The sequence below is a fragment of the Ctenopharyngodon idella genome, chromosome 1 (genome assembly GCF_019924925.1).
Source record: "Ctenopharyngodon idella isolate HZGC_01 chromosome 1, HZGC01, whole genome shotgun sequence".
NCBI classification, from domain to species: domain Eukaryota; kingdom Metazoa; phylum Chordata; class Actinopteri; order Cypriniformes; family Xenocyprididae; genus Ctenopharyngodon; species Ctenopharyngodon idella.
Window position 1 is genome coordinate 22012007 of NC_067220.1, and position 21340 is coordinate 22033346.

Genomic DNA, 21340 nt, shown 5'->3' on the forward strand with positions numbered 1-21340 from the left:
TAGTGTGTGATGTTGCTATTAGAGCATAAACAACGTCTGCAAAGTTAGGACGCTCAAAGTTCAATGCAAAGGGAGATATTTTCTTTTAAAGAATTCTCTGTTTAAGGACTACAACAAACAGCTGATAGGGACTACAACGAGCTTCTTCCCGGGTTGGTGACATCACTAACCCTAAAATTTACATAAACCCTGCCCCCAAGAACACGCAACAAAGGGGTGAGGCCATGTTATTGCAATACAGTTCGTAACACAAATGCAATAGCATGTCATAAAAGCAAGTTGACAACATGACAAATTATAACTGTAATTAAAGGGGGGGTCTAATGCTATTTTATGTATTCTGACTTATTTACACTGTTAAAGAGTTGGATTCTCATGCTAAACATGGCCAAAGTTTCAAAACACAAGTCACAGGACTTCACGAAATCAACAATGTCACCAAAGAAGTGTGTTTTTGGTTGTGAGGAAAAGATAACCTTGCTTCCCAAAGAACCCAGCATGAGAGTTTTGTTCTCATGCATTACTTTGATGCGCTCTCAATATTTGTTATTAAAATAACCATAAAAACTGATAGTTGCAATCACTTTTTTATTGGTTAAAATGAATGGAGAATATCTCGTGTTTTTCCGTGGCTGCTCGAACCCTCAGGATCGGCGCTTATGGTTTCATAAACAAGGCCCAGTTCTAAGCTGGATTTACAGATTGTTTGAAACTATAAGAACGCGATTCCGTATTCAAAGAGCTTATGCTAAATGTCCTACGCCTTCCCTATTCAACTTACGGAAAAAACAGAACTGGCGCCACGTTCGTTCCGTAAGTTGAATAAGGACGGCGTAGGACATTTAGCATAAGCTTTTTGAAGAATACAGAATCGCGTTCTGGTGGAAGCACTTGTGATGCGATCATTTGTGCCTATAAAGCATATACATTTTGATTTTTTTTTTAGAAAATGACTGATCGTTTTGCTAGATAAAACCATTATTCCTCGTCTGGTATTGTTTAAAGCCCTTTGAAGCTGCACTGAAACTGTAATTTTGACCTTCAACCGTTTGGAGACCACTGAAGTCCAATATAAGGATAAAAATCCTGGAATGTTTTCATCAAAAACCTTAATTTCTTTTGGACTGAAGAAAGAAGGACATGGACATCTTGGATGACATGGGGGTGAGTAAATTATCAGGAAATTTTTATTTGAAAGTGGACTAATCCTTTAACTAAACTATACCTGTTCTATCTTCATGCAGCATATATTCTCTGGCTCTGTAGGATCTTACAACAGTTTCCACATGAGCGATTTATAGATTAGCATGACAGAATATGCAATCAATAACTTTAAGATAGTTAACTCCACATCAGCTACATAAATTCATCAACTAACCATTCAGAAACGTCCTGTTGCATTCTACATGTTGTCACTTCTTCTTGAGTCTCTCCATCATTGTCCAACTCCAATTTGAACATAAAAGGCTGAACAGTTTCTGACATTTTCAGTAAGTCTGAGGTACTCGGCGCTGCTAACACTATGTGCTAACACGAGCTCTTGAAACTTGCCCTCTTCGTAGGAGCAGCAGCTCATTTGCATTTAAAGGGACACACACAAAAACAGAGCATTTTTGCTCACCATCAAAAAGTGACAAATTTAACATGCAATAAAAAATGATCTGTGTGGTATTTTGAGCTAAAACTTCACATACACATTCTGGGGATATCAGATACTTATTCTGTTATTATAGAGGTGATATAATGCCATTTTTGGGTGAACTATCCCTTTAAATGTAACTGATGCATGCTCACTAATAATCCATCTAACTGAACAGGGCTGCATTCCCCCAAAGCATTGATCGTAGATATTAATGATGCACCAAAATGTTCGACAAACAAAAATTTTCTGCTGAAACAGCAATTTTTGGTTTTAGCCCAAAAGGTTTTGGAGAAGAGCATTTGGCTAAATAGGCTATATGAACTGTATTACATATTTATTTTTACTTAATCTGTTGTGATGTCTTAATTATTTAACGTATGTTTGAATAAATATGTCATCATTTTCTATTACAGCCATTGTTTACAGCATTTTACAGCCATTTACAGCAAAAAAATTGGAGTAAACATAATTCTATTATTAAAAGAATTCATAATTCTATTATTAAAAAAACTGCCTTACTATATTGATTCTGTTTGTACAACTCAGTTTTTATTTGAGTGTTGATTATTAAACAAATTTGATTAATTGATTATTAAATAAACTGTCTTTTCGTCTTCTGTGTTTCTGTAAAAATTAATTTCAATACATCACTAGTAGATATATTCTTTTATAACTAATAAATCTGCAGCTTTTTCATATTAATTGAAAGGTTACATGGAATATTTGTACTTATAAAAATCCATTTGTCACACTGAAGGATTATTTGCAGGACTATTAATACAATGGAAATACAAATAAATAAATAAAAATGCATACACAAACATGTAAAAGTACTTCAGTGAACCAAAAATATGAAAGAAAATTAGGTGCACACTGCACACATAGACAGCATATAGACATGTGTGACCTTTGCCATACATTCACAGCCCATCACCATCCATGTCACACAGGGTCGACTCTTTACACAGCCCCTCCCCCACCACTTTCATCAGCAGCACTAATCATCTCATCAGGGCTTTAACCCAGACGTACACACACACACACACACACACACACACCCAGTGCATGTGTGACATCCAAAAATGAACACAGGAGAAACCACAAAGCAATAGCAACAGCACAGTAAATAGTACATTCTGCGTATTCATCCTACCATAACTCTTAAGAGGAATGGCAACTTTGTTTATTTAATCAGGCTAAATTCATATTTTCATATTATTTAAGAGCTTAAAAGATAACAAGATGACCCTACAGTGTTGACGCATCATTCAATAGAATAACCATGGAAATGTTATCATCTCAACAACCTTTGAGTCTATAATTTCAGCATGAGGGCAGTAGACAACGACGACAGATCAGGCCAATGCACTGTAATATCTGTCCGTTTCACCATATGCCTATACTATATTGATTTATACAAAATCCAGCCATTAAGTACAAGTAACTGTAAGAGCTTTGAGTTACCAATATAATACTGATAAACAATTCAAATATAGATGACGATTTTAATAACTTGAATTGAGAATCCTCCTTTAAAACTTTGTTGTAAGGTTCAGCCATATTTGTGAACAGTCACAATACTTGTGCAAATACTCCTCTATTTTAACTAATGGACATAATTTGACCTATTTGACCTCTGCGACAATATGTGCCTTAAATTTCCATTAAAACAGATTGGTAAGTCTAGTACATTTTGTCCAGAATTACCAATTTGTATACTCTACATACTAAAAATAATTATACTTATATACAAATTGCTAAAGTGTCAATTTAAATCATGGCAGAATAGTGAACAGAACTTTATTTGCATACAGCTATGAGTGCAGCACAGTAGACAACATGATAAAGGAGGAAGAGATGTGCAGGAAACTGTGCAGGAAACCTCATTTGTTTTTGCATGTGTGACATCTTCTAGCAGATTTATAATTACTTAAACATCAATCTTTTCTAACCACAGCTGATCTAATTTTATGGTCCTTTTTTGGACCAAGTAGTATAAATCACCAACCACTTTAGTTGTATGGGAATGAACAGCGAGGACATTTTTCCAAATTTCTCCTTTTATGTTCAATTAAAAAAAAAATAATAATAATAATAATTACACAGGTTGCGAACATCAGCGTACATTATGATCAAAATTTTGGAGGGTTAATTATTCCTTTCAGTGTTAAAATTATAGACAACATTTTGTCTTTAGTGCCACTAAAAATATCATGAGCCACTGCCTTCCTGTATGCAAACCAGGACACTGGGCCAATCATCTTCCTGAGGAGGCCTATCTGCTTCAGTGTGTGTGCTTTACGGCCCAAGAAGTCAAAATGATCTTGATTATAATCTCCATTTCCTATCACAGTGCAATTTCGGTTAAGACAAACCATAATACACAATACTTGTCTGAAATTATGTGTTAATTCAGACAAGCTGATGGCTTGGAATAGTGCAGTGTTACAGAAAACTGTTATTGCAACTCTGTGTGTGTGTGTGTGCGCGCATCTTTAACTGATTATATAGGTCTACATTACAATGATCATTAAAATTGCAATCACTGAGTGATTTACAATAGGAGGACAGGGAACACCACCAAGGTCTGTCTAACTGTCGAAAGATTAACATTACAGAACTCACACATACACACACACACACACACACACACACACACAAGTCTTCTTATATCAGAGTGGCATATTTTCCTTGAATAGGCGTCAGTGCACAGTCTGCAAGTGTAGATAAACTCTTTCCAGACATGCAGGAAGGGAGCAGGGCTGTCACGTTACAATGAATTACCACAAAAGAAAATGGCTTGTGTATTATAATGTTGACACATTCTGTTTCTGAAATATGGTGGTAATGGTATAGTACAATTCATCACTTGTAAATAAACCTTGATAAAAGTGTCTGATAAATGAATACATGTAAATTGTAATAAATGGTATATTGTGAGATTTCTGAAAATGTCAGTAGGCTACAGGTGAATTCAGGTGACCTGAGCATCTGAACACACTGCTTGAGCTTCAGTCAAATACATGGTTTTAATAATAACATATTTTAATCATAAATTCCTTGCTCATTATGCTTGGTGCTTGGCTTAATAAAGTCGCCTCAAATAGTTTCGATTATCATAGCAACAGACTGAAAACAGACTTTTTTTGTTCACCACAAACTTACAACCTGACCTGTACGAAGCAACAGTACGAATTTTATGAAGAAATGCTTATCAATCATTGAAAAAACTAAAATGGTCTGCTGTGCCATACAAAGTTATAGAAGCCTGTTGCATACCTCATAACTTATCAAAATATTGTCCGCCATGGATCAGTGACTATAAATGCACATGTTGCTGGCATCGCAGATAGCAGATTAAAACAACACAACGTTGGGAAAAATACCTCTCTCTTTGTGCATTCTGTTCTCTCTCTATGACTAAAAATACTTACGCGTTCTCCATGTCTGCACTTCTGCTCAAGCCGATTAATTCCAGAAAACAAAACCGTCAGATTGTCTCTGTCTGTCCACTCATCTTTCTCTTGATGAAACGTGAGTTACGGATAACAAACTCACTGTGCCTTCAGCTACTGTCAAAAGGCAAAGGGAGGAGCTGTAGGAAATGACCAATCAGAAACGCTTTGATGAATGTAAGGGCGGAGTTACCTTCACTAGCCGTGACTTATGGCCAATCGCAAAGGTCTATTTTAAATGAGGGCGGGGAATGTGAAGTGCTTTGCGAGGTATGGGGTTAAACTCTCACTGACCAAGCAGCAGGGATGAGAGGATTTAACAGTTAGTTCAGGTTGTGTTCGTGTGCGTGTTTGTGTGTGTGCGTACAAATTTGTATCCTGAAGTGAGCTAAATCCGACAAAATCCCCTAACCCTCCTTTTTTGGGTTTGTTCTCATTTGTAAAAAACGATATGCCTATAAAAAATTATGTAAATACGTTTTTTTTTTTTTTTTATTAAAATAAATTGTAAATATATTTCCTCAATTGCTAACACGCTTAAATTCACTTGTAAAACTAGCTTGCTATTCACTTGTTTTCACACATGCACCAATATGTGGCTAAAATAGACCTAAAAAAGTCCATAAATAATTTTGATTACCCTGTCCTTTTTTATGCAAAACTAAAGAAAAATGCCAAATCGCCTTTCCATGCTGCCTTAAGACATTCAGAGAACATAAAGCAAGCATATAAACAAATACTGTGTCTAGTATATTGGTGGCAGTCTCTTGCACGAATCTTGAAATCAGAAAATGCCTAACCATACTGAAAAATCGGTTAAATGATTAAATGTGACAACCTGCAGAATAAATCATTGACTGTACTAAGACTGTACTAAGAAGACTGTAACTAAATGGTTGAATAGCTTCACGTGTAATAAAAATGCATATTCATTTGTAGAACCATGGTATCTCTTGATTTTGACATAATTTGCAAAGAAATCTGTAATCTCCAAAAACCTTATAGATCATTAAATATTAGGCTACTTAATTTTTTTTATATGTAATAATACATATTTGTCAGTTGCCAGACATGACTGAATAAACTGCTGTCCAATTAAAATGAGGAGACAATATCATTTGTCTCTTTTAAAATAACATAGGCTAGTATACTATTTCTTAAAGACAGATTATATTTGAAAAAAATACGTTGCATCACTGAATCGTGGTGATTGGATCCCAATGGCCTAGGCTTTGACTATATTTTATTTATATACTTAATTTGTTTGAATTGCTTTTGTTTAATAATAGTATTTTTTTTTTTTATTTATTTTATTATTGTTTTTTAAGTTTTTTTTTTTTTTTCAGGTCTTTTCAGTGACGTAAGTGATGCTCTGCTGCCCTCTTGCGTTTGGATCCAAACATTCAGTCTAAATATTTTAAAGGGTTAGTGCACCCAAATTAATTACTCATCCTCATGTCGTTCCAAACCTGTAAGACCTTCGTTCATCTTCGGAATGCAAATTAAGATATTTTTGATGAAATCAAAATGTGGGTCATGTGAGATCATTAAATTAATATGGTAAAGTTCAGTAACCCAAATGTTTTTTTGTTTTTTTTTTACATTAAAATCAGATTGTGTTTCTGTTGAATAGGTAAAATCACTGATTTCTGATACTGGTTTTATATGTTTCTTTCTGTGCTCAACTCATCTGCATGCCACTGTTTGATCGCACAATGGACAATATGGCAAGAAGGGTCATGTGACAACATTAAATCAGCATGGTAAGCCAACTTTTTATTTCAAAACCTAAATCACATGCACTATTCAACAATACTAATCTCAGTCCTGTCCGAACAATAGAAATACTCTGCCATCTAGTAGTACAACTGTGTAGACTGTAGGATCGGGAGTTAATTAAAGAAGAGAGGAGGTTTGGACTTCTGCCATTCTTCACCTAAACATGTTTGCTCATTTCCAACACATGGAAGTTCACTTTTTCTTTCTACATTCACAGATCATAAAATTCATTTTTCGTCCTATTAGTCAACAGGGTAACTTGAGAAGCTAAGCATGCTATTGTTGTCTTTCCTCTGAGAATGGCACTCAACTGCCAGTCCTTGTTGACATTAACATCCATCTGGGCTAACCTCCAGTGGCTGTCTTCCTTCCTATACCTCTCTGACAGCTGATAGCTTTGGCATGTTTTCCACTAATAAGCTGGCGACCATCAGCAACAAGTTCTCTACACTACAAAACCAGCCAATGCTCTCAGCAATCTGTTGTCATTCACTCCTTTCAGGAAGATTGATGTTTCTGCACCTATTCAACCACCTCACATCTAGACCATATTTTACAAGATAGAAGATACAATATTTCTCCATCTCTCACACAACTGCACAACTGTTCAAGACCGATCTAATGTAATACTCTGTTGATCGTCCTTCCAGCACAATTAGACCTCTGTAGAAATTATATATATTTTATAATGACATATATTATGACAGTAAATCTTTTTCAGAGGGTTTTTTGACTTCTATTTCAATCTAACAGTAAGATATAGTGATTTCCTTTGGAAGTCAGTTGTTCCTTTTGACACCAGTGTATAATGCTGTAACCTGTTTCATCAAACCCTAACTATCAGTGAGGATTCAGAGTGAACCTAATTGTAACAAACACATTATATTTGAAAAGATACATTTCACTTTCACTTGTACATTTCCCGATGATTGCCACTTGTTGCTATATTTTGTAAGTCACATTGGTTAAAAGGATGTGACTAAAGGAATAAATATAAATACGACTTGTTTGTCCTGTGGTAATGTCTTCCACTTTGAGTACAAGTGAATTAGGGGCAGTGAAAGATTTACTGATAAAATTATGAATCAGTTTATTCTTGCAAGGCTACTTGTGGGACATGAAAACAATTAGAGGAAATCTGTCCTGGCATCACTGACAGCCTAAAAGAAAACAGGAGAGCTTTGTACTGTACCATTCACTTGAACTTTTCTTCCTAAAACCTTGAATATAAAATAATCCCCCATAAATCACTGTAAAAATAGAAGACAACAGTTTGTTTCTCATATACTATTATTTATGATTCTCCAAATAAACAATACATCAGAAAATTCTGATCTGACCTCAAAGTAAACACTGATCATACACCGGACATAATAATTTTAGTACCCAGCAGTGGCTAATTTTGTTAGCATACACACAAATAAAAATGTTACAATACCAGAGGAGGGCCTTTTGTATTCCTTTAAAAACTTTAGTCAGTATTCTGAGAATGTACAATATGCTAGTTAGAGCACAGGAGTCATAAATACATACTGATCCCAAAAATGCTATTTGTGAACAGTACTAGAGTGTGGTACACTCTCAGGGTGCTGAAGGTCAAGAGGTCAAATGTGTCTGTTTGCAATTTCATCCAATAATAAAGCCCAACTTAGTATTTCTTCAATCAACATCTTTCAGCTTAATACTAAACAACAAAGAAAACACAAATGGTCTACATTTATATTGATGATTCATAAAGTAAAATACAAATAAGAAGTAAAGCAAGGCTGACTTAAAGGGTTAGTTCACCCAAAAATGAAAATAATGTTATTTATTACTCACCCTCATGCCGTTCCACACCCGTAAGACCTTCGTTAATCTTCGGAACACAAATTTAGATATTTTTGTTGAAATCTGATGGCTCAGTGAGGCCTGCATAGCCAGCAGTGACATTTCCTCTCTCAAGATCCATTAATGTACTTAAAACATATTGAAATCAGTTCATGTGAGTACAGTGGTTCAATATTAATATTATAAAGCGACAAGAATATTTTTGGTGCGCCAAAAAAACAAAATAACAACTTATATAGTGATGGCCGATTTCAAAACACTGCTTCATGAAGCTTCGGAGCGTTATGAATCTTTTGTGTCGAATCATGATTCGGATCGCGTGTCAAACCCCCAAACTGCTGAAATCACGTGACTTTGGCGCTCCGAACCGCTGATTCGACACAAAAGATTCATAACGCTCCGAAGCTTCATGAAGCAGTGTTTTGAAATCGGCCATCACTATATAAGTTGTTATTTTGTTTTTTTGGCGCACCAAAAATATTCTAATTTATAATATTAATATTGAACCACTGTACTCACATGAACTGATTTATATATGTTTTTAGTACATTAATAGATCTTAAGAGAGGAAATGACATTGCTGGCTATGCAGGCCTCACCGAGCCATCGGATTTCAACAAAAATATCTTAATTTGTGTTCCGAAGATTAACGAAGGTCTTACGGGTGTGGAAAGGCATGAGGGTGAGTAATAAATTACATTATTTTCATTTTTGGGTGAACTAACCCTTTAAGAGTTGATCCATGCTATACAACACTATGTCTCTAGCTGAATGGTAGAAGCACTAGGAGAGAGGTCTAACACGCAACAGAAAAAGCTCTTTCTGTTCATTCAATATTTAAACAGACCGTGATTTTAACCAGTTATTTTTAGTCTTTCGGTTATCAGGCAGTATTTAAACCAGGCTGGATGTAATATATGATTTATGAATAAATATTATCTAGTTTTTGTTTACCAAAAATGTTAATCATATATTAAAAGTATTTAACGCTCTGAATTAAACACAAGACATTCAACACCAAAGTTGTCCAGACAAGCATCAAAGACAATAATAGGTCTTTGTACATGTATGGGTATGTATATAAATGGGTTTACATACATTTAACATTTAAATGAATGAATGAATGAATAGGGTTACAAAGCATGCTGTTAGCTAGTTTCATGGGACATTTTGTCACCTCATTTATGGTCAAAATAAACTGATCATACAAAGAAAAAGTTAACAAGGGTCACACTTTATATTAGGTGTCTTTAACTACTTGCATCAAAAATTTAATTGTTTGGTTCAATGCACTTATTGTGTTCATGTTGTATTGCACTTTTGCTGCTATTAAGGTGAGATACGGGTGAGTTTGATGACAAATTGCATGGTATGGTAAGGTTAGTTTTAAGGGTTGGTTAAGGGGTAGATGTAGGGTCAACAGTGTAATGATATGTAATTAATGAAATAAATTACAGATTTTTAAAAAATATAAGTACAATGTAAAAACACGTACAGTATGTACACAATAAGTGCACTGTATCAACTGATTAATTTAAAGTACAGCTGTAACTTTGCAGATCGATGACTGTTGAAAAAAAGGTCAGTCATTTAATCTGCCTGCACAATGACATTGACATTCATCACTAACGCAATATGAATCTAAAGACCGAGTCAAGAGTAAGTAAACCATTTTGAATGTGTTTGTGCAAACTGTTTTCTGTGCATGTACAGTATATGTTTGACTCATTGTACAATTGAAAACAAGTTGTCAAAACATTAACAAATTCAATCAATTCACATATCTTTTTGAATGTTGCAGTGTAATGATGTGATGGATGACATCTGTGACAGCACCATTTTCATGCGTCTTTAAAATGATTACGTGAGCATGGCATGCATTAGAAATGTTTAAAACTTACGTTTACGATGTAAGTCTCCAGCAGTCCTAAGAGTCCTTTTTGCGTTGAATTATAACAGTCTTGTTGAGAGAATAACTACAGTATTCGCACTGCCTACAGCACTCAAAGTGAACGTGTCATCTTGCAGAGTCTCACTAGGATGCTTTATGTAAGACCAATTTTATGAATTATTCAGTTCTTTGTGAGGAGGGCGGAAAATATAAATAAATCATAAATTTGGCCATGTTTGTAGAATAAGACTGTTTTGAATAAAATCAGTGCTGCCAGGATATTGTCCTGTGACAGATGGGTTTGTTGTTGTTGTTTTCAAAAGTTGTTAAGCTGTTTGTGCAGCTAACGGGAACATGCTCAGAACTTTGGATAACGCTTAGGCGAGGTTCTCTCAAAACAAACCTTCTTCCAGTAATGTTATAGAACATTTGTGATGCGATCTGAGAAAACCCGTCATGTCGCGATGGAACGTTTTCAGTAAAGTAAAAAAAAAAAAAAAAAAGGTCGAATGTCATTTTTTTTGTCAAAATTGGGTTTTTATTAAATTATCATTCTATTACATCTTGTCTATCATGAAAATATCTTGGTAAAATTCGCCTGTTAAGAGCAGAAAAATAGCGATTTATAGTGGCAAGTCTGTCTTTCTCTAATGTTACTGTTTAAGAACACACCCAGCGGAGGTTAAAAAACAACAACAACAACAAAAAACGGCCATAGCTTTCCTTCTCTTAACACTACAACGACACTTAACCTATCAAAATAAACCACATATGAGCCACAATGAAGGTGTATTAATGCAAATTTCCCGCCAGTCCTGTGTAAACTATGGCAAGCAAAGGTTTTTTTTTTTTTTTTTCTAATACAACGTTATCGTGAGAAGGCGGAGCACAAGAGAACGTACGGAGCTATAATGAACACGCATGTTCTAAATATGTGTTTATTAGAGGTTGAATTCAAATCAAATTCTGCCAAACTGCCAATACTACTTCTGAATAGGATGTCTACTTCATAAAATGTATGAAAATATGGAAATATATGATTCAATTACTCAAATAAATGGTGGCGCCCTTAAATGGTCAGATATGGAGCTTGGGTGCCATCTAGTGAAAAAGTTTGGTACTGCGCCCAAACAAAATCTTACTGAAAGCTCATTTTTGAAATATTTCAACCTAAAATTTGGAATGTTGAAATTTTCTGGCTTTTATTTTCTTGCAGTTTAAGAGTAAAACATGTTTTGTAATATATTATTATAAAATATAAACAAATATATTTTTACGTTTTCATAAAATTAAACTTCTATAACTTTTTTATTACTTTTTTTTTAATTTCACTTACATAATTTATTTCACTTCTGCAATAATCTTACAAGTGTCTTCTTTAAAACAAGACAAACCTTAAGTCTATATTCCAAATCATTCTTGAATTACAACCATTTATGTTTGGATAGTGCATTTTCATGTCTATGTGAAAAAAGGGGGTGACAGTTAATTAAATCTGTTTTTCTCAAAATTCGGTTCCTGAAAATCAGAGCGATTAGTTACAGACAAGCTATGAAAGTAAAAACAGATTTGGAAAGGGCTCGAATCCAGCTTTCATGCGATAGTAAAAATAAATAAAATGTCACCATGTGATGGGTTTTCGCAGATCACATCACATTTGTTCAAAGTTATGTGGTCTTTAATAACGTTATCAAAACGTTAGCACAAAAACGTTATTTATACATGTTTATGGAATGTTCTTATGGACATTTTTCAAATGTTTTTTAGTTTTGTTACAACTTACAACATCCAGTTTTTTTAAACGTTTTAAAAACTTTTTTCTAGTTATGTGAACATTAAGGGAACCATTTTATCATTTTGCAAACATTACGGAAACTATGAATCTTCCCTGAACGTTCTGAAACATGTAGTCAAATTTTAAAAACTGTTAGACGAATGTCAAGTAAACATTTTAAAAAATAAAACTTTCACCAGTAGGTGGCGACAGTCCGGATTTGTACAAAAACAAGGACGCCAAGAGTGTTGCTTGGAAAGTTGATTGTGCAAATCAAGCTGTGGAAAGGTGGCAGTTTTAAATGTATAATTTTCAATAAATGGTTGATGTATAATTAGTTGTGGAAGACCTGTTCTCCTTTTTTGTCATCTATTTAAAAAAAAAAAAAAGTGGTCGAACAAACATGCAGAAAAAACAAAACAAAACAAAACAAAAGACCCATGTAGCCCCTCATAACTGTCATCGAGTCTCAAAAGAAATTCTAACTTTCTATGACAAGGCAAGGAAAGGTTATTTCAGGTTGTAAATTGTCATATTCTCGAGAAGTCGCACAATGTCAATGATGTATATAAATTAATCATTCATAATTTCTGTAAGTAGGTTTGAAAATATATATTTAAAAATATATTAAAATAATGATTAAGATGAGTACAGTCACATATATACAGAAATACCTTTTAATTGATAGTTGTACCACATGACATTTTTAGAGTCATTTAAAACTTTCTTGAAAATGATTTTTCAAAACCATATTAAACCAATATGAATATAGAATACAGTATTTTAAACTAGATTTTGAAAAGATTTTTCCTTTGGTATTATTTGTCATTGACCCACATTGATATTGCTTTAATTTTGGAGTGATCGGCTTTAAAGAGATAGTTCATCCAAAAATGAAAATACTGTCTTCATTTACTTACCCTCAAGTTGTTCCAAACCTGTATAAATTTCTTTGTTCTGTTGAACACAATGGAAGATATTTTGAAGAAAGTTTGTAACCAGGCTGCTTTAGGGCACCATTGATTTCCATAGTAGAAAAAAAAATATATATACTATGGAAGTCAATGGTGCCCCATAACACTGCAGTTTCCCCCAATCTTCAAAATATCTTCCTTTGTGTTCAACAGAACAAAGAAATTTATACAGGTTTGGAACAGCCTGAGGATGAGTAAATGATGACAAAATTTTCATTTTTGGGTGAACTATCCCTTTAAGGCCTTCATTATTAGTCAACAATGTACAATTCTTCTCTAGAACAGTGCTTGGTTGAGCACTGTTTTTCAGATTGTCATCATGTTCTTGAGTTCCACTGCTTTTGATAATGATGTCCTTCATTTTGATTTCAACATAAGCAACAAAATTATTATATTTTTTTTTTACATTGCATTTTGTCCGAGTGTCAACTTTTACTTCAGTTGGAATTTGGCGCATGACTGTTTCCACAATTTCTAGTCGTTTATGGATTGGGAATCATTTTGATTGTCTTATGCTGCGGCTCCTCCTGCTGGAGCTTAGTTGTAGTGTACTGCATCAGTAGCTGCCTGAGATTATATTACTTTTTTTCTTATATACACCTTGTGATTGTTTTGAAGACAGTCAACTTAGTGTCTTGTAAATACCGTATTAACTTAAACTGTCACTGCTTATACCAAACACTTTTGCATTGCCAATGTGCCATCTTTTAGCAATAGAAGGATGGACTCAATACTTTCATGTTGTTTCTGGTTTCTTGAATAAAAGCTATGATTACACCTTACTTTACCAGTGCAGAAACAAATGAACATTCTTGGGCTACATTTGCACATTTGGCTTTTATCCAAAAAGACTGGGCAAGTGGGCTTTCGATTTTTGAATTGCATGTATTTCCTGAGAATTGTTCCTATATGACCTTGGCACTGTTAGCAACATGCTCTCATAATTCTCATCAAAACGAGTTGGTCTGACCCCAGAAAACCATTCAACATGACTGTTAACTAACTGTGCAGCAAGCTAGTCGCTGTAACACAAGCATTGCTTCTGTTTATCTGTAACAGAGATAAACAGACAAACAGTTCATGTCTTATTCAAACACAATTATATGTAGAATATGTGTCACCCATTAAGTAAACTGACCATTTATTAACCTAACTATTCTTAACCCAAGAACTGCATATTGTTCAGGGTCAAGCTCAAACCAGTTATATCAGCAAGCCTCATATAGTGTCTCGAACATGCATGATATTCAACATACAGTATGATTATTTACACAATTATCTACATTAACCTCTGTATAAAGTATTTAGACACACACACACTAACACACACAAAATGTTTGGTTACCAACATTCTTCAAAATCTTTTTTTGTGTTCTGCAGTCACACAGGTTTGGAATGACATGTAGTGGAGTAAATAATAATTTTCTTTCTCTTTTTTTTTTAAAGGTTAACTATCCCTTTGAGTGCCATGGACAGATGTGTTTTCACTTAGTTAAATTGTAGTTTGATATTTAGAGTGATACAAATGAAAACGCCTTTAAGGGTAAATACTTCTCCACTGGAACAGCATCACCATGGCAATTTAGGAGCTAGAAAAGAGACCACCATAAAAGTCAGGCTGTGGGAAAAGGATCTCACATTACCCAGTACTGTTTGTGCTCCTTCACAGAATGAACAGCAGGTGGCACGCTAGTAGAGAAAACGTAAAAGGCAGGTTGAAAACAGAGCGTTTGCCCTGAGCTACAGTGGTGTGTTGTTGAGATTGTGTGAGTGCAGGTAACGTGTAAAAAAACCCCAGAAAGATTAAAAAGAGTGTTTTTGTTTTTGGTACTTTTGCTGCTATCTGGGCGATTAATAGGTTCCCTGTTTTTTGTTTGCCTTACTACACTTCATTTGCATCTCTTTCTCTCTCTCACACACCCAACACATCTAAACACTGGGTGTGGTTCAACTAAAAAAAGTGACCATTGTCAAAAACAAACCATGGCTAGTTAAATAAATAAGCACTCTATAGCTAAATAATATTATAAATTTTCTCATGAGTTTCACAAAAAGAACACATCATTGTAACGTACAATCGGTAAACTGAAATCTTCTCAGAATACTTTTCACATGTATTTTATTGATTAGCTTATATTGATTGTATATTCTACAATCACAGAGGAAAGGGCTCAGAAATAACATTCAAAATAGAAAATTCAAGCAATATCAATAAAATATACACATTGACATATATGCCCAACCGTCTGACTGGACAAATGCAACTTTCATTTTTATTTTAAAGTTATAGCTTAAAGTGATTTTGCTCCAAATTTTGCTAGTTTTATCTACAGCTGGAACAAGGATTCCATTGTGTCAGACTTCACCATGTTGCCATGGATATATTCTAAAGCATGTTAGCCAATCAGTGCTAAATACAGATATGTCAATACATAAACCTTTCTAAGAACATAAAAAGGCATTTTACATTGTAACTGAGGTACACCTGCAGAATCATTGTGAAAAGCCAATGATTCACTTGATGATTGAGCCATCAGAATATAAGAACCAGAGGTGGCAAATATGATTCTAGAGGTAGAAATCAGGATTTTAGGCTATTTTTTTGTTGTCATGCTGTGAAATCAGTATTGACTTCATCAGCTGACAACTATATAATAGTGTTCACCTGTTCATACTTTTTTTTTGTATTTACAATAATTATGATTTTACATAACCATATTCTATTTTGAGTATATCATTTATGCCTTCACCAACATGGTGGTTGCTTGAAAAGGAGTAAACACATAGCAGAAGGGTAAAAGTACACCAAGTACACTTGGTGTTCGGTTCATATTGCACAGGTTCACTGTATTAATCACCACTAATCATGCTTAACCAGTAACACTTTTACAATATGGTTCAATTTGTTAAACCAAATTTAAGTAATTAGTTAATGCATTAAGTCTCTAATACTAAAAATAAACAGCAGCTTTTATAGCATATACAGTAGGTTCATGTTATTTATTAATATACTGTTGTTCATTGTAAATTCATGTTTGTTCATAATACATTTCCTAATGTTAAAGGGTTAGTTCACCTAAAAATGAAAATAATGTCATTTATTACTCACCCTCATGTCGTAGAAGCGACGAGAATACTGTTTGTGCGCCAAAAAATAACGACTTTTCAACAATATTTAGTGATGGGCGATTTCAAACATAAACCTTTCTTCGAAGGTTTATGAATCTTTTGTTTCGAATCAGTGGTTCGGAGCGCCAAAGTCACGTGATTTCAGCAAACGAGGCTTCGTTTACGCGATCCGAATCACTGATTCGAAACAAAAGATTCGTAAAGCATCAAAGCAGTGTTTTGAAATCGGCCATCACTAGATATTGTTGAAAAGTCGTAATTTTTTCTTTTTTTTTTTTTTGGCGCAAAAAGTATTCTCGTCGCTTTATAACATTAAGGTAGAACCACTGTACTGACATGAACTGTTTTAAATATGTCTTTAGTACCTTTCTGGATCTTGAGAAGTTAAGTGACATTGCGACATTGCTGTCTATGCAGGCCTCACTGAGCCATCAGATTTCATAAAAAATACTTAATTTGTGTTCCGAAGATGAATGAAGGCCTTACGGGTGTAGAACGACATGAGGGTGAGCAATAAATGACATTATTTTCATTTTTAGGTGAACTAACCCTTTCATTTTACATTTGTAAAAACTACATGTATATATATATATATATATATATATATATATATAATAAGGGTCAACTATTTGAAATCTGGAATCTGACGGTGCAAAAAAATCAAAATATTGAGAAAATCGCCTTTAAAGTTGTCCAAATGAAGTCCATATCCACTCACAAAAATAAATGTTTGATATATTTATGGTAGGAAATTTACAAAATATATTCATGGAACATGATCTTTACTTAATATCCTAATGATTTTTGGCATAAAAGAAAAATCGATGATTTTGACCCATACAATGTATTGTTGGCTATTGCTACAAATATACTTGTGCGACTTAAGACTGGTTTTGTGGTCCAGGGTCACATATATATAAATTAATATTAACCAAAATTAATAAATGAAATAAAAAAATATTATTTCATGCTTATTATTAAATTAATGTTTAGAACCTTACTGTAAAAGTGTTACCGCTTATTCTAACACTGATTTGTTAGTTTTCAGCAACACATGTTTTTGTATGTAAACACTTTTTTGACTACCTGTGAACTTAATTTCAAGCAGATACTATGAGAACATTTGATGCATACAGTGTATGTGCTTTCTTAAAAGTTTGGGCCAAACTGAAACTTCACAGCCTTTCCTCTAGCACCAAGTTTTGCCACTCCCGGTTAACAGTATGGCTTTAAAAAGAAACAGCTATCAGTATAATCACAGAAACGTCACAAATACAGTGTCATCAGCAGCAAGACAGAGGCATGTACCCTGCATGAAAAGGCAAATTGAAAACAAGCAGCTCAGCAGAGGCATCTTCGAACTACTAGCTGTAGTACTCATTGCATCAGCTACACTAAGGTGTATTTGGATAACATTCATAGACATATTCATCAAACAGTCTTCAGCGTGATTTGTCATCATGCACAGAAAACAGTTACGTGAAATGTGGATGAATCTTTGAGCGTTCATGAAGTCGTTTTAATGGAAATGTTACCCTAGTAAACAGTACTACATTACATTACTTTTACTACATATTATATAAAATAAAACAAGCATATGGATATATGACAAAATTGTCTTCTATATTATTTGTCCGCAGCAATTTGTGAGAACAGCTCACATAGTCTTTATAGAATTAATATAGATTATAAAATATAGGCTTAATCTAACACTAAGTACAATTTGTGATTGATGTGTTTTCTGTGACAGTTGATAATGTGTCAAGTATATGTAAGAAAAAGGCCATCAAAACCATCCTTGTGTGGATGTGGAAGTGCTACTAAATGTGCTGTCAAATGGTGACAGTAGCTCACGTTTTTGTTAAAACTCTTGCTGAGCATCTAGTGGCACAACTTCAGCTACATTTTAAAGGCTGTAGATACATTCAGAATAATTTAAGAGGCTTCTGTGCCTCTTTAGTAACTTTAGTATGTGCAGAAAATTTAGATCTTCTTTGTTGAACATTGTTTTTTGAACAACTATATAATGTGTCGATTCTATTTCCATGTGGGTTTGTTGGTCCTGCTCGCGACGGAGTCTTTAATCTGTGTGGATCTTTCAGAGAAACTGCTACTTTTGAGGGAGTGCTCTCGTCCAGAATGTGGAGGTGTGTCACTGCTTCGACTGGAAGCCCTTACACTCTGAACCCTCCTAATTGACCCCCCTAGTTTATCCTCACTCCTTGGCATAGGTCCGCTACTGACAGATTCCGTTCTACCACCGGGCAATCTCTGAGAGCTCGTTCTGGATAAGCTCTTTGATGGTGTTCCTGTTACGGCTGGTGAGGGCAAGTCTTTTTTAGATCTGGAAGAAGATGCCACAGTGTTGCGAGCAAAACTAGGTAAAGGCGAAGAACTTTTCTGGGTGGTGTTAGGACTGTCAGGTGTACCTCCTTCAGAGGTTCCTTGTGACTGGGCCTGAGCTTGGGACAAGGCGCGCATTGTAGAACGACACATCTTTTCCTCTGGTGCTGGTTTTGAAATGTTACGAACAGGTTTGGCAATTGTTTTTTTGATGAAGGGTCTGTGTTGAGTCAAGTCCCTTGCCCACCGAGAGTTGCTTGGTGTCACTCCTCTTTGTGCCCTGGGATCCTCTGGAGGCAGGCTTGAATGTCGTGCAGGTCTACCTTGTCTCTCGCCTCTCCTGGCTGGCATGCTTTGGTCACGAAGTGGACGTCTGGGTTCAATGCTCTCATGTCCAGGAGGTTTTTCGACTTTCTTGATGCTGCTACTAGATCGATTCTGCCTTGTAATTGGCACCACTTTGCGCATGTTCTGAGTCTCAGTTGCTGTGAGGGTTCTTGTAGGACGACTGGCATGAGCAATCAATTTGGATGGAGTCTTGGTTTTGACAAGTGTTTTAGGGATACAGGTCTGCACTGCTTTCTCGCCAACTCTTCGCCCTTCAGCTGTGTCACAGCTATCTGTCTCTGCTTCTTCAGTATTTAGAGATGGACTGACTGATTCTGGGCATGTTTGATCAAACCTTCCTACAAGTGGTTCATCACTTGATATGGACACAAAGTGACAATCGGTGGACTCAAAATTGGAGGAAAGAGAATTGGTGTCCTGAACGACTCTTGGATAGTTGGCATCCTGTGGCTTTTGGTTAAGTCCAGATCTTTCTTTCATGATAGGGGAACTCTCAATCTCGGAACAGTCCAACACAATGGAACAATCAGTTTCAGTACAGTCCATGACATACAACGCAGGTTTCTTACTGGACACAGAGGGATCAAGGGGCAATGGGGTGTCACATGTTGTAGAGGAAAAGGTGCTTGTGTCCACTTCCTCCTTCTGTGATAAGATCATTTTATCATTCCATACTTTTTCTGGCTTAGGTCCCTCCTCAGAACTCCTACTAGATGGGGGCGTATCAAGAACAAATGCTTTGGGAGGGTCTTCTTCACTTTCCAGATTTGTTACTAACACTTCACACTGGCTGTCAAAAGAAACATTACTGTTATTATTGATCTGGCTGGCTATTTCAAATGGTTGGAGGCCAGGAACTAGTTTGTGCTTCTCCACAGAAACACTCATGTGTCCAACACTATGACCAGATGTCCCCTGATAAATATTCTTAGTGTTACTTAATCGAGGTGTAACTCCACCTTCAGAGAGAGTAGTATAATTATTATTATTGTAGGGATCACTGTTCATGTTGTAGCCAAAACTTGAGTATCTAGCTAAAGGACTGATGGGTTCTGTCTCAGCCTTTGGTGAAGCTGCTAACTTCTCTTGGTAAACTTGACTCTGTGGACCCAGCTCCCTGTTGTCATCCTGTGAGATGAGCCATGCCATGGTCTTTCTTTGATGGTTCCTGCCTGAACGTGGCAGGCTGCTGAATTTGGCATTGTCGCTTGCTGAAGTCCCAGAGATCAGCTCCATATAGCCACCGAAGTTGCGGTCACTAGAGGTGTGATGGTAACGGCGGGCACTAGCTGAGCGCCCCAAAGGACTGTTGGGGCTTTGAGGTCTTGACTGAAGCAGGAAGTCTAGGAGGCCTTCTTTGGTTAGGATGTCAACATCATTTTCGCTGCTGCTGCGACCAAAACCTCCACTATCACCTGTCTCAGTATTGGCTGCACCCCAGGCACACCGTCTCTCCTCCAGTTCCCGTAAGCGTCGCTGTCTAGCTTCCTCCTTCAGTTCCCTGTCCAGGTTGTCCTGCAGGAGAGTGGACAAGAGATCACTATAGGAGGGTGTTCACTGATAGATGATCTGTAGCATGATTCATAAATGCCTTTATGTCTTGACAGATAAACTTTTAATTATTTTATCTTAAATTATTTTCTAGTGTTTTTAATGTATTTATTTTTGCATGTTAGTCAATAGGGGCTTTCGCACCGGAGGAACCTTTTCATAGTTCTTAGAACTATTGGCTGAAGTACCCGGATTTTTCTGTGTTCACACCGCAGGAATTAGGAATGATTTTAGTTCTAGGAACTCCTTTTGGGGGAACTAAATTAGCTCCTACTTCAGAGTAGGGTCTAAACCAGCACTATAGGAACTATCAGTGACGTTGATTGGTTAAACGCATGTCAAACACCGGCACCCGGCATTTTTAAAAAAACATGTAAACATATTTACTTCACGAGCATGGAAAACAGTGATAACGGCATTTACCTGTTGTCTGCATGGTTGTGTTCTTTTCTCAGCCTCAATGATATGTAATACTGAAAGTTGTCATAGGAGATTTCGTCTCTTAGCCCCACTTTTTGCTCTTTCAGTCGCGTAAATTATGCATTTACATTCCATCTCCATTATCACGAAACCCACGACACACAACAAACACAGCTCTGATCACAGTGTCTTCCATCCACCGGT

General features: G+C 35.6%; 2 protein-coding genes across 4 annotated transcripts in view; both read right to left on the reverse strand.

The window, feature by feature from the left end:
- Window positions 1-10769, reverse strand: part of trim2a (tripartite motif containing 2a) — a 37988-nt gene extending 27219 nt beyond the window's left edge. The window contains exon 1 of one of the 2 annotated variants that reach the window (XM_051914099.1): window positions 10608-10769. The gene's annotated coding sequence lies outside the window, so the exon portion shown is untranslated. Of the gene's footprint in view, window positions 1-5076; window positions 5239-10607 lie in introns of those variants that run through there. The other variant, XM_051914190.1, reaches the window with a different exon arrangement.
- A 4678-nt stretch (window positions 10770-15447) lies between these two features.
- The window catches only part of fhdc1 (FH2 domain containing 1), a 28768-nt gene continuing 22875 nt past the window's right edge, over window positions 15448-21340 (reverse strand). For both annotated transcript variants that reach the window (XM_051908312.1, XM_051908318.1), the window contains one exon: window positions 15448-20680. In XM_051908312.1, coding sequence (XP_051764272.1) covers window positions 18512-20680 — 2169 coding nt within the window. In that variant the 3' untranslated portion in view covers window positions 15448-18511. The remainder of the gene's footprint in view (window positions 20681-21340) is intronic.